The 14073-nt window shown below is 40.1% G+C and overlaps 2 protein-coding genes across 3 annotated transcripts; one reads left to right on the plus strand and one right to left on the minus strand.

Moving 5' to 3' along the window:
* Positions 1 to 288: 288 nt before the first annotated feature.
* On the plus strand, positions 289 to 10582 carry msh5 (mutS homolog 5). Of its 2 annotated transcripts, XM_035164730.2 has the most exons (26): positions 289 to 421; positions 1577 to 1687; positions 1768 to 1891; positions 2048 to 2128; positions 2414 to 2467; positions 2583 to 2704; positions 2809 to 2918; positions 3109 to 3144; positions 3530 to 3612; positions 3699 to 3744; positions 4122 to 4260; positions 4409 to 4471; positions 4558 to 4686; positions 4901 to 4973; positions 5059 to 5168; positions 5360 to 5440; positions 5567 to 5654; positions 6018 to 6085; positions 6779 to 6897; positions 6980 to 7106; positions 7630 to 7779; positions 8039 to 8113; positions 9426 to 9572; positions 9803 to 9940; positions 10030 to 10103; positions 10232 to 10582. In XM_035164730.2, the coding sequence occupies exons 2-26, from the start codon at positions 1589 to 1591 to the stop codon at positions 10350 to 10352; spliced, it is 2457 nt and encodes an 818-aa protein (XP_035020621.1). In that variant the 5' UTR covers positions 289 to 421; positions 1577 to 1588; the 3' UTR covers positions 10353 to 10582. The 2 variants fall into 2 exon arrangements, with proteins under 2 accessions (XP_035020621.1, XP_035020622.1); XM_035164731.1 differs by lacking the exons at positions 289 to 421; positions 1768 to 1891 and having other exon boundaries at positions 1597 to 1717.
* A 12-nt stretch (positions 10583 to 10594) lies between these two features.
* On the minus strand, positions 10595 to 13964 carry LOC118114333 (sperm acrosome membrane-associated protein 4). Its single transcript, XM_035164733.1, has 3 exons — positions 13336 to 13964; positions 11111 to 11272; positions 10595 to 10998 (listed from the first exon to the last, which is right to left on the minus strand). The coding sequence occupies exons 1-3, from the start codon at positions 13388 to 13390 to the stop codon at positions 10778 to 10780; spliced, it is 438 nt and encodes a 145-aa protein (XP_035020624.1). The 5' UTR covers positions 13391 to 13964; the 3' UTR covers positions 10595 to 10777.
* Between the last annotated feature and the right edge of the window lie 109 nt (positions 13965 to 14073).

Genomic DNA, 14073 nt, shown 5'->3' on the forward strand with positions numbered 1-14073 from the left:
AGTCTCTCATACCTCAGGGACACTTTAAAACTATCTGATAGTTGATAGTTGTGCCTCTTGTAATTGAATTCATCAGATATATCTTGTTTTCTAATTGAATCTATGTCTTAATTAAAAATGTATCTTTCTCTATAGAATATGTTTGTATAGAATATAAATTGATGCATTTTCTTTAATGAAAGTAAACACAGTGTAAGACTCTGACTCCATGTTGGATCCTTTTTCAACATTCAACAGTCAGTGTATCCACTTTCCAAAGTTGTTGCCATGACAACAGCAAGACAGGGGGAAAATGGCGCCACTCGCACAGTAAATGAAAACAAGCAGCGCTACAGCTAAAGCTAACTTTCTGTTTAAAGTCGTGTTTACCAACTGTAAATGCTTCATGTTTGCTTTCCTGTAACAAGTCCAAACCCAACATGTGAGTATATGTCCGCTGACTTAAATGAATACAGCTAATAATGCTGTTGTTTCTGGTTAAACTGGGCTAGCTTGCTCACATTGGTTAAGCTAATGCTAGCTAAGGTTGGCTATAATGTTAGCTATCCTTATGATATGATACTGACTGTGTGAAAGGAAAATAAGTACTTTTACTTACAAGTACTTCTCTTCAGTACAATTCCCGGAACTAGTTCTTTATTTACTAGTTACCAGGTTCCTTTGCTACATGACATTTCATAACTTTCTCAGCTTTTAGCTTATACTTTTCAGATAGATTAGATAGATAGTAGTTCATTTTCTGTTTAAGATTTGAGGTTTAAAGTTTATAAGGTATGATGCATTATAAGCCCCACACAGTTGGCATTTAAAGGCTATATTCATATGGCAATTAAAGTGGTCCACTAACAACACAAACACAAATTATTGGTACTTTTACCTTTAAGATTGTTAGTACATTTTGCCAATGTGGTACTATATACTTTTACTTCAGTACAATTTTGAATACAGGGCTTTTCCTTGTAATGGAGTATTTTTACCGTGTGCTACATCTGCTTTTACTGGTGTAAATTGTTTAGATACTTCTTCACCTGAATCTCCAGGTCCCCTCAGATAACGGAGCTGAGTGAGATTCACCGTTTACCCGTCTGTAAATAAATGATTGGATTAGACACCTTTATAAATTCCCAGTGAGGAAAGTCATTTGCTTTCAAATGCAGACAACTAACAATAAACATTACATTCACAGTGCACATCAAAATAATGAAAACACCATAAAAAAGGCCATTTGATGACGTGATTATCAGCTGACCTGCCATGGATCCAGCCCACAACTAAAAGTGTTCATGAAGAAATCTGACCGCTGCTGGAATATAACATCTTCTTAGTGGTTCAGTAGAACATTGAGGCTTAGTTGTTCAAAGAATGAGCTTCTGAGTCTGTAAAAAACATTGTGTAAGGGAAGGCCTTCAAAGTACAGGGCTGTTTTAAGTTGGTCTTTGTTCTCTTTTCAAAGGTGACGTCAAGTGAGGCCAATCACTGAACCGGCCTTTTTGGCAGGTCAAGATATTGTGCCTTTTTGTAGACTCGATAACTGATGTAGATGATTAATTATTCTAACTTTACTGGTCCTTTGCAGAGTAAACTGTTCATGGCAACACTGGAAGGTTTCAGAGGAGGAGGAGGAGGAGAACTAGTTTTCGATGGGCCAGGCATAAATGGAGATGAAGAGGAGGAAGACTCAGCTGCAGTGAGCTCAGGCGTCACACTCACCCGCAGGGTAATTGCAGAAGTCAGATGCACACTCTTACATGTTTTGCATATCTCCAGGTTTTACTCAGTGTTTTGGCCCAGCATGGACAAGTGGGCCTCTGCTTCTACAACAGTGAGAACTCTTCTTTACACTATATGATAGACATGCCTGACAACCATGAGCTCCAACTGCTGGCCAGAGGTAAACACACCTGTTATAGACACAATAATATTCTTCCTTTCTCAAACAGACAGGTTCATGTTTTCTTATGCACTGCATTGTCTAAATATCATAGACTTTTAGACTGAAGACACTTCAGTCTAAAAGTCTTCAGCCTCATCTTATTTCTCCTTTTAGTTATCCAGGAGGTTAGTCCCCATGTGATCATCACCAGTGCAAAGCAGGAGCGCTGCATGACCCGCTTCCTGCAACAACTGGGTGAGCTCTGGGACGTGATTAGCATAGAGAAGGGGAGACGGAAAAATGTCACAGAGAGTTTTGTTTTGATATGACGTGAGACAAGTTGTTTCTGGGTCAAGGCAATTAAATGAGATAGGAGTTACTTGACACTGCAGCCAGCTAGTGGTTGTATAACTATTATACGCTGATATGAGAAATATTTTTCTGAGCAAACTTTAGTAACAATTTCATCATGTGAAACCACAACTTTGACAATTACCTTTTATTTAAAGTTCATCCATTTTCCTCTCTTTTATATCCAAGGTTCAAACCCAGACTACAAACCAGAGGTGGTTACTTATCCATATGTTGACTTTGGTAAAGAGATTCTCACCCATACAAAACAGTATTCTCATCATTTTTAGGCAGGATTTTTTTTTGCATAAAATTTGCATGATTTACCACAATGTATGACATGATTTGAATGTTGCAGGTCTGGAGGTTAGTAAGCAGAGGCTGCTCTCTGCCCATCTTCCTTCTCTTCCGCCTTCCATTTCAGAGAGAGACAAAATGTCCTACCTCTCCTCTTGCATCTCCTTTGACTCGCCTCTGATGGTGAGCCAGCTGTTTACATATCATCCTCTCCAACAACCTATCATACTGCAGGAGCTGGCTGCAAACTGTCCATCATTTTTGTTTGTGTGTGTGTGTTTGTGTAGCTGAGGACAGTGGGCGCTTTGCTAAAATGTCTGGACAGGAGGAGAGTGGGAGTGGAACTGGAAGACAGCAGTGTTAGAGTTCCTATCCTGCAGTTCAACGCCTACTCGCTGTAAGACCCACATTAATGTAGCTATGCACACACACACACACACACACAGACACACACACACACACACATACACACACACACACACATACGTAGGACTGTGATTACACATTTTTCATAATGAGAACACTGAAGATTTTTTTTTTTCAATGAAATAAAATCTCTCTTTTGCTTATGCTTCATCCCAATGTAGGAAAGGTGTGGTGTATATTGATCGAGACACGTACAGGTAAGAATGCACAGATCACAAATCTATAATCAAGAATTTATTATATATATTATAATTATAAAAAATCTGACAAGAATCTCTTATTGAATTAGCTGCTCGTAATCCATATACAGTGAGACCGAAAACCAGTAGATTTTACATTCGACTGACTTTTCTTATGTTATAAATTTCATTTTTCTTTATATTGTGTATTCTTTTACTTTTAATTTGTGTTGTATTTTATTTAACTTTTTTGATTGTTAATTCAATGTTGTGGATTGGCACCCATTGTGCTGTGCACCATAGATCACATCAGATTGTATGAAATACCTTGTTCCAGGTTTGTTATAACCTGAAGCAGGCGAGCACAGGAGAAGTGTGAACCATTGAATTTGTATTGTTTCAGTGTACTGCAGATCTTCAAGTCTGAGCTCCATCCATCAGTGTACAAGCTGCATTCAGGCGAAAAAGAAGGACTCAGTCTTTATGGTATGCAGTTTCATATCAATGTTTAATTTATTCTCTAGCTTCTGTAACCATGTCTAACAACTATCATTTATAACTGTTTAATACAGGTATACTAAATCGCTGTAGGTGTAAGTTTGGCTCCAGATTGCTCCGGTGAGAAACAACTCATTCCAGTCACACACGTGAATAAATAGGGGAAATTCAATGTGCTCTACATCATGCATAAAAAGCAATAATACCAAATATAAATAACTGTTTGCACGGCTAAAATTATTATGTAAATATACTGTATGACAAAAACTAAATTTAATTTTGTTGTTATATATACTTTTATTGTGATTATTTTATGGTGGTTTTATTTTCATGCTACAATCACTGTGGGAATGTACATTCATGTAAATCTTCAGTCTTTCTTTACACAATCATATTTGAGTACACAACAAATTCTGGGCCGATATGGTAATATTTGAAGGTTGTGAGTTTGTACAATTTTCATTTACTATAAGTTGAAATGTCCTTTCTTCTGTCAGCCAGTGGTTTCTGAGGCCGACACGGGACCTGGCTGTTTTACACAGGAGACAGGAAGTGATACGTTTCTTCTCATCGCCTCAGAACTCAGACGTCCAGAGCACCCTGCAGTCTTCGCTACGCAACATCAGAAACATACCAGTAACAGCTCTGAGCAAATTTCCATTTCCATTTCCATTTCTTCACATCTGTGACTATTTAGCACTTAACCAAATGCGTCACTACCAGTACATTAACACCACGTGTCATTGTGTGTGTGTGTGTGTGTGTGTGTGTGTGTGTGTGTTAGACTCTTCTGCGCAGGATGTCCCTCTCTCACACCAAAGTGACTGACTGGCAAGGTCTCTACAAGGTTGGAGCTGCAGTGTTAACATGCATTTTAATGTGACAAGCTATATTGAATGTGAACAAAATGTTGTGTCTGTGTGTGATTGTCAGACGGTGTACAGTACAGTGTGTATCAGGGACACAGTGCGGCACCTGCCTCAATCCATTCAGCTCTTTCGTGAAATCAGTGAGGGCTTCTCCGATGACCTCCACCACATCTCCTCCGTCATCAGCCGAGTTGTGAGTTTAGGATTAATTACATTTCAATTACAGAAAATTGGTTGATTACTTTATCCGGATTTCGTAGCTTCTGTATGATAGTCCCGGAATTTAAGGAAAGGTAACAAAGTTTTATTATTATTTTCTAATTGGTTGTTCATGCCGATAAAAAAAATAAAAGAGTATTTATTGTTCATTAATGAGTTTGAGTCCATCTCTGAATTGGGACATGCAGGTGGATTTCGAAGCCAGCATCGCAGAGAACCGCTTCACCATCAAACCAAATGTGGACCCAGCTATAGATGAGAGTGAGTACAGAGAAGTGTTTAGTTTAGTTTGTGGGCCTGTGTGACTTTAACATGAACTCCTAATTACACTATCTCCCTCTGTCAGAGAAGAGGAGGATGATGGGATTGTCTGACTTCCTGACAGATGTCGCCAGAAGAGAGCTGGAGCATCTGGAGGCTCGCATCCCCTCCTGTTGCGTCATCTACATCCCTCTGGTCTAATCTTTATATCTACACTGCTACATGCTGCATCTGTTCAACAATTACATTTTTATTTCGTTTTCTGCCTTTTGTCTGCATGTTGGTTGCGGGAGTCATATCTCTCAGATATGAGGAAAACCCTGTTTACCTAGAGCTCTATATACTGTATATGAGTGCTCATATACCATAGTTATCTCTCTTTACAGATTGGATTCCTGCTCTCTGTTCCTCGCCTGCCCAGTATGGTGGAGAGGGAGGATTTTGAGATAGAGGGTCTTGATTTTATGGTGTGTTTCTGATTTTGTCTTATTTGTTCGTGTTTTTAAAACTGACGAAATCGCTCATGTTTTTATCATCTGCATTATCAGTGTTTATACCGTGTGTGTGTGTGTGTGTGTGTGTGTGTGACCTAGTTTCTCTCAGAGGACCGTCTGCACTACCGCAGCCAGAGAACCAAGGAGTTAGACCACCTCCTGGGAGACCTGCACTGTGACATCAGAGGTCTTTGACTTTCTCCCTTTCAGATTTACACCAATCACTGCAGACTATCCAAGATATGTTTATGCCCCCTTGCCAAAGACAACGAGTGGCTGGAGGCATTATGTTTTAGTTATGTCCGTCCCATTCTTGTGAACACAATATTTCAAAAACGCCTTTAAGGAGTTTCTTTAAATTTGGCACAAATGTTCACTTAAATTTCGACCGGTTGTCACTTGAACAGATTGGATACCAGTGGTGACAGGTCAAAGGTCATGGTCTCTTCATATGAGTATGAAAAAAATGTATATAGACTGAAACTGCAGTGGTCGGCGGAGATATACAATAGATTTCTAGTCCCAGATGGTCCACTTCCCCTTTTCTCAGACATGGAGACGGCAGTGATGACACAACTGCAAAACACAATCCTGGAGAGGAGCAGCTCCCTCTACAAGGTTGGTGTGATTCACTGTCCACTTGAAGTGTTTAAACAGGACTCTGACAAAATGACTGTTGGTGTGAAAGTAATTTTGTTAACGTGCGTAGGCGGATTTTGTTATGATTGACTGTGTTTCCCTCAGTTGGGATATGTTGTTCATTTTGATTATGAAACAGGCCTCGAACCCATTAAAAGGTCATTTTTAAGTGCTAAGATATTTGCCTCATTGTTGATGTGTGGATATTTCATGATGCAACTGCTAATGTTATTATCATTGAGGGCAGATGACAAATTATTGTTTATTTTTTTTATATTTTAGCTGTGGTAAGAATGTCCTTGCTTTTGGGCAGATTGTGGTTTATACTAAAATTTAACAGCTTTATTACATTATAGACTCATTGGATTTTAAACTTATTGAGCTTTGTTAAACTGGTTTTTCAGCCAAATCTCTCTATGGAGAATGAAACACTCACACTCACCACCCTCATACTGGTTAGTCTCTGCAGTAACACAATGTGCTTCTCTGTGGTGCATTTGCTCAGAATGTTTACATTTTTTATAATTTCACCACAGTTTAAATCACATGATTAAATATACAGCTTCCTCTTTATTACTCTTGCATCACCTGTCACTGTTTGTCTCTGGTAAGAAGCCCTCTTTTTACAGCATTCAGCATGTTTAATGTGTTGTGTTGTGTTGTGTTGTGTAGGTCCTGGATCTCGCTGCAGAGCTCGACTGTCTGATGGCTATGAGCAGCGCCTCCCAGGAGTATGGCTATACCTCACCTAAGCTTACCAGCCACAGGAGCATAACAATCACACAGGGCAGGTATAGGCACTCACACGTGATATGTAAATTATTGTTACAACACAAAAATCTACATTGAGTATATTTTTCAATCGCTTTCCAGACATCCACTGTTGGAGCTGTGCGCCCCTGTGTTTGTGGACAACTCCTTCCAGAGCACAGAGTCGCAGGGCAGAGTCAAGATCATCACAGGACCCAACTCATCTGGCAAGAGCATCTACCTCAAACAGGTAAGACAGTCATAAAATATCTGTCTGTACAAGGTTTATCATCTCAGTAACAAGGATGATAATAAACTGCTTCTAAATCAGTCATACTCAACTGTTTGTGTTATTTCACTGCAGAATCAGCGACAGTGTTTTAACATCTCTGTATTTGACTCACTGTGTATGTACTCCAGTTTCCTGTTTACATCAAATTGCTTTGTCATTGATTTTAAAGCAAAAGTAATAATTAAAAAACAGTGACAAAAACTTAATTTACAGAAAAAAATGCATAATTACCTAGAAATAGCTTTCATTATGTTTCTTCAGCACCAGTAGTTGCACTTAAGATACTAGTTACCTGAGCATGCTGATAGATAATGACAACTGTCATGTCATGATGTAAAAGATATATAGTTCACAATTCCAGACGGTCTAACTTTAGCTTGGCATCGGCAGACCAGTATGTCTTTCGGGTCTAGAACCTCAGTTAAAATGTTGTTTGGCTCCTTACCTGTAACTTCTTTTTTATCTGATTTGACTGTGGCAGGCTGGTCTGATTGTGTTCATGGCTCTGATTGGTTCAAACGTGCCGGCGAAGGAGGCGGAGATCGGTCTGGTGGATGGGATCTTCACCCGCATGCAGAGCAGAGAGTCTGTGTCCGTGGGCCTCAGCACCTTCATGATTGACCTCAACCAGGTATCAAACACACACACACAGACTCACAAACATACACATATTGACACATACACTTCTATGTACGCAAACTTTGTCTACAATGTGGATATGCGTGTGTGTGTGTAAAATAAAAGACATGAACTTCCAGGAATACAGTCCCCACCTCCCACTGTCCACCTATCGAGAAATTAAAAATTACGCAACCAGTGTCTATAACTGCAACACACACACACACACACAAATGTAGTCTACTATAACTGTTTGTGTCTTTATTCTCCAGATGGCCCAGGCTCTCAACTGCAGTACTGGCAACTCATTAGTTCTCATCGATGAATTTGGAAAAGGAACTAACACAGTGAGAACCAACTTGTTCCAGCACTCTGTGAATTAGAAACACATGTATGCACATAACAAGGACGCACAGTGTCATTAATGTGAGGCACCTGAAAACAATCCCAGACAATATTATCCCATTCAGAGCTACATCATGAACACACCCGCGGGTCAGTTCACCATGTGCCACTTAGCAGCAGCTGTTCAGACCTGCAGTTATAGAAGTGTTGATGTGTGCCATCTACAGGCGAGGGAAGTAACACTTTACTTCCCGTGCCTCTGTTTAGTGTTTGTAAGCACATATAAGAATATTTGAAGTGTTCATAGATGTAAAGTATTTGTCAACAAGTAAAACGTCTACTGTGAATAGCTGTTGACGAATAAATTAATGAACACAGCTGCTTATTAATCAATTATGAGATGTTATAGGTAAATTATTGAATGTGTGTACTTGAATTTACTCAAAATATACTTATATAAGCTAAATAGGGGAATTCTTTTTCGGTTTTAGCAGGAAAGTAATGATTACGTTTTGAATGTTGTGAAAGCAACATGTATAGAATGTTATAACAGCTATTTGAAATGGCTGCTGTGTTGGTTTTATGATTTATAATATACTTTATTTTTGGTAATTGGAGCATATTTGCTGCTAAATACTAGCAAGTGTACACTCAGAGTGTCATTATGTTCTCTGTCCTCCATCACTGTCTGAAATTCCCCTCTGGAGAGGGACAGCCAAAGTCCAAACCAATTTTATTTGCCTGAAGAAGAAAAAAAAGAGGCTTGGGAGGCAGAGGCCAAACAAAAACATCACAATAAAATCGCCAGTTTAGGTTTAATAATTTCTGTCACGGGTCCCAGTTCATCGATGAAAATGACAAGAAGTTAAAATGGCTATGATTGTTATTTTTATTATGTCGATGTAAGAGATGAAAAACAACATGAAAACAATGACAGACAGACGCAGTTAGAAACCACCTGGTGAACAGAGGAACATTTAAGTGCTGAGGAGCCAGATATTTCCCTCAGGAGATGTTACAATCATGACTCGAAATGAACAATAATCTTGCCAACAACAAGCTGAACAAAGAGCACAAATAATGCAACTCCCAAAAACAAACTGAGTGAAAGAGAAAGGGGAACATCTGGTGTGTGTTTCTCTTCATCCACAGACCAACACACAGGACAGTCCTGTTCATTTGTTTATCTGTGGCAACAACTCAATGTCAGTCTATAAAGGGTTTGAGTAAAGAGCTTAACCTGAATTAAGACTGAAGACTTTGACCCACAGCAGCTTCCTCCTTGTTCAGAAACCGTGTCATGTCCCCCTACAGGTGGACGGGCTGTCGCTGCTGGCTGCATCCATGTCTCACTGGCTGAGGAAAGCTCCAGTGGACGTTCCTCACGTCCTGTTGGCTACTAACTTCCACAGTTTGCTGCAGCTGGGCCTTCTACCCTCCTCTGCCCTGCTGTCTCTCCTGGTACTGACGGACACATCAGCCCAGCTCACACTATATGCAGCAGTGTTTCTATGATATGTTCAACGAGGTCAAAATAATTTGCTGCAGAATAATGAGACTTCCAAATAACCATCATCTACTGATGTAAACCATGTCTTCATTTCAGATATGTTTTGCATCAGTATAAGTGTAATATTTATAAGTGTCTAATTTTGTTTGTTTGTGTGTGTGTGTGTGTGTGCGTGTGTTAGACTCTAGAGACAGCAGTGGATGGGGATGAGTTGGTGTTTCTGTACCAGTTGAAAGAAGGGATCTGTCACTCCAGCTATGCTGCCAACATCGCCACTCTGGCAGGCCTGCCAGTTAGTCTTGTACAAAGAGGAGTGGAGGTAAACACACACACACACGTACACACACACAGTGGTACACAGAATTATGCTGTGATAGGCTGACTGCTGGGGGGTGTGTTCTTCTTCAGGTGTCTGAACTTTACAGGACAGGAAGACCCATTAAACGCATTGACAAAGCTTCAACAGATGAGCAGGCAAACAGGTTAGTTAAACTTTGACTGCACAGAAAGACTAATCAAAGCCCACACTAGAGAGCATTGCGTGTGCATGTCTTAAGCATGTGTGTGTTACAGACAGGTTACATGTGTGCATGTCTATTTCTACTGACAGGTGCAGGTCTGTGGTGGAGAGGTTTCTGAACCTCAACCTGGAGGACAAAGAGTTGGATCTGCAGAGCTTCATGAAGGAAGAGCTCCTGCCCTCTGCTGGAGAGCTGCTGAACCACAGCTGAACTGTTCTGCCTCTGCAAACCTTTCTCTGCAGCTCTGTGGTCAGTTGGTCTCAGTTCTCAGTGGTGGTCAGTCGGTGTTGGGAGTGGGCGTTAAGTGATATTCTCCCTGGATACAGTTATCTACTCACACTGTACATAAACTGTGGCACTAACAGTTACAAAAACCCTGCTCAATTTCCTTTTGTGTTTTGTTCCATGTAAGTACTGTTTGTACATTTCAGAATAATAAATGTGACACAAAACAGATTTACTCTATTTTAATACATTTTATGCCATGACAAGTAATGTTTAATAATTCAGTGGTCTACCAGACAGTACAAAATAATCTGTAAAAGCTGGTGAATTCTCAGTCCATTCATCATCACTTCAGCGTCTTTTTTTTTTTTTTTTAAGATCAGTAACTAAATGTAGAATGTTTATTGTGATCACGTTGAGGGTCCAGTGACGTGCCAGGTCGTTAAAAAAGCCACAGTGACGTACAAAAGAGTACAGAGAGGAAGTTTGGGAGCCGAGTTACAGAACGGTTTGTCACAGCAGTGTTTGGTCATGACGAAGACGGTTTGGTTGGGGAAGAGCTCCACCGAGGTCTCCACATCGCATTCCTCTGCTTTCACACAACCCAGAGTCTTAACCTCCAGAACATCCGCTATGGAGATAAGAAGGTGTTCTGTGTCAAGATAAACTGCATTCACCCTGATAACCTTGACACACTTTCTAATGCTCAGATATGAATTGATACAAATTCTTATCCACCACACCTGCCTTCCCTCGGCCTGTGAAGCAGCGCTCGCCGAGGCTGCAGTTGGTTTGGGTGGTGTAGCAGGTGTCCCAGAAGCCCAGGTCGCAGCGGAAACACTCCAGATAGTCTTCCTCTTCTGTAAATGAATCCATGAGCGGCTCTCCTTGCTCGTTCTCCTCACCTGAACCCAAAGAACAACACAAAACAGCTCAGATTGCTGCAGGAGACTCTCAAATAAAAGCAAGTAATTAGCAAAAGTAGAATATCGTTCAGTAGAGGGAAAACCTCTGCCAAGGCCCAACAGTCCCTTTAAATTCTCATTATCTACAGATACAGATACAGGTGTATCTATTTATTGTAAGCATTATGTAACCCCATTAAACCTGCTGCACAGGAGATCTGTGGCATAGAAAGCAAGATAAAAAAACAACAGCAGATAAAACAATATTAAACATGACAATTTAAAAGACATGCAAAAATAAGGATACCAGAGAATATACAGTCATTAACACTGCATGTCAGGTTAAAGGATAAAATGCTTTGGATTATTCAGATTTCCAAGCGTTCATGTAATATCTTGTTGGACGCATTTATAATTCAGGGGCTGCTGAATGTGGGAAGTGTCGTGCTGTTGGAGGGCACCGAGCCAAAGTGATGAGCCACGTTCTGCCGAGCGCTCCATCATCTTGGAAATATTTTGTTTATTCCGCAGCAGTCTGGAATGTGTTTCTTTGACTGGGCGACTTGTGTTATTTAGAGAGGGCTCCAAGTCTTAGGGCAGCATCGTGTTTTTATTTAACCAGGCAGATACTGGAGTTAATAGAAAACGTTGGCAGAAACCCACAGTGGAGGAGGAGGGTTGTGACTTTACTGCACCGTACTGCACTGCTCCTCAAAATGCAAGTGGCAATTTTAAGCACATTTTAACACATCTGTATAATATTCAAATAACTACAAAGGCGGCGTATTTCAACATTCAAGCACTTATTCCCTGTTTGTCAGACCACATGCTGTTGCCATGTGGCCGGCTTCAGCGCTGCTATCGTCTGCTGCTGGCAAGAGGTCTGATCTCTTTCACCAGGGCCGTAAGATGTTTTTCAGTGAGACTCACAATCCTTATCCCCTCTCATCTTGTTAGCTCGTGCTAGCTCAGGTGAACAAGCAGATATAAGACGAGTGGAGTGAGGCTTATTGAGAGGGAAGAACAGACTCTGCACTGTTCTTTATTTTCACCTCATGGTCTAAATCTGGGCTCAGCCGCCAGTTAATTAGGTGCATGTTGACGAAAGCAGTTGAATTAATTTCGGAGGATGTAACATTAGTATGTAGGGCTGTTGCTTTGTGTTACATAATCTGTCTCATTTAGATCAATGAGGGCAGACTATCCCACAGCATCTAAAATTACCATGAAACATCGCTTCAAAACACTTTCCACAGAAACTTTATAACATTAATGAAGGGAGTTTTTTTTTTTATAGGGCCGCAAATAATTCATTAATAGAAAATGTATTTGAGTGGAAAAATGTTTGAATATGTGATGGTCACAGCTTCTCAAATGTGAGGATTTGCTGCTTTTTCTCATTTTACATTAACTTGAAAATGTTTGGGTCATTTGGTTAAACAACACTCGAAGGCAACATCTTTGAGCCAGAGAGAAAAGTTCCACTATTCCCTGAAGTTTTAAAAACCAAATAATGACCCTGAATAATTAAGAAGATTTTCTATAATTTGATGAATTAGGTCAAATTAGTTGCAGATCAAACTTTTTCAAGGAGTGAAAGTAGACTGCAGTGGATTTTTATATCAACTGAGAATAAGTGTATGAAATAAAATGCAGAGTTTCACGTCACCTCTTAATCAACTCACGTTACATAGAAATAAAAAAAGTAACAGAATATGACGATGGCCCTGCTGATATTTCACAAATCCAGAAGCGTATTAATTTGGTATGAATTAACACATACTGTTTATCCCTAATTAATCATTTAACTCTTCATTAAATCTATGCATGATGTATAGTGTCCTAGATATAAATGCTGTCACGTTCCAAAATGTCCTCAAATTTCAATCCTAATCCAAACCAGCAAAAAACTGTTGCTCAACAAGAACTCATCGATCAGAGGTTAATAAAGTTTTTTAGAAGTTGTTGTTGTTGTAGAAATAATATTTTATAACTAGATATACTATCTAGATGTACTATCTACAGTTCACTTAATCTATAGCCCTGATACTACATCCTCTTACCTTGAGTCGGAGCGAGCGCTGTGATGACGAGAACACAGAATATTAGATTTCTCATTCTGAGCGTGATGCTTCCTCCATTGATTGCACCACGAGGACTGTGGAGGAGACCGGAAGCATGGACTGCAATTGGATTAGTCAGGAATACACCTGCTATTTGCCCTGCGCTGGTCACACTACTGAGAAGCTGCTAATGATCAAAGTGAATAACTGCAAAGTAGAAGGGAAACAGCAGCAATTTGGAGGAGAGCAGAGAAGTGTGGTAATGATGCCGGAAGGATTTTATGTCTCTTTAAATGTCAGGGAATGACATTTGGTTTTTAAGCTATTTTAAAAGAAGGTCCCTATGATTCTAAAAAAAACTAACTACTGAATGTCAGATGTGGACAAGGGTGGTGTTAGAAAACATATCTCTCTCCCTCCATCTGGTCGTGTAGACGTCTTAACCCAATCCCTGTTTCTGCTGTTACAGGTGTAAAAAAAAGCTGTTTTTTCAAAGCATCGTCTTCAGGCTGGTTGATCCTCAGCCTCTCATCTGTCTACACAAAGAAAAATGTTGATGATCGCTCCTCTGCCTCTTAAGGAACAGAAATTGCATGTTTTCTGAGTCAGCGCAGGGTTAAGCAGCTTACAGCCTACTGTCCGTCTGCTCAGATATGTATCAATGCACACACACACTCACACACACACACACTCACACACACACACACACACACACACACACACACACTCACACACAGC

Source organism: Hippoglossus stenolepis, chromosome 8, assembly GCF_022539355.2.
Source record: "Hippoglossus stenolepis isolate QCI-W04-F060 chromosome 8, HSTE1.2, whole genome shotgun sequence".
NCBI classification, from domain to species: domain Eukaryota; kingdom Metazoa; phylum Chordata; class Actinopteri; order Pleuronectiformes; family Pleuronectidae; genus Hippoglossus; species Hippoglossus stenolepis.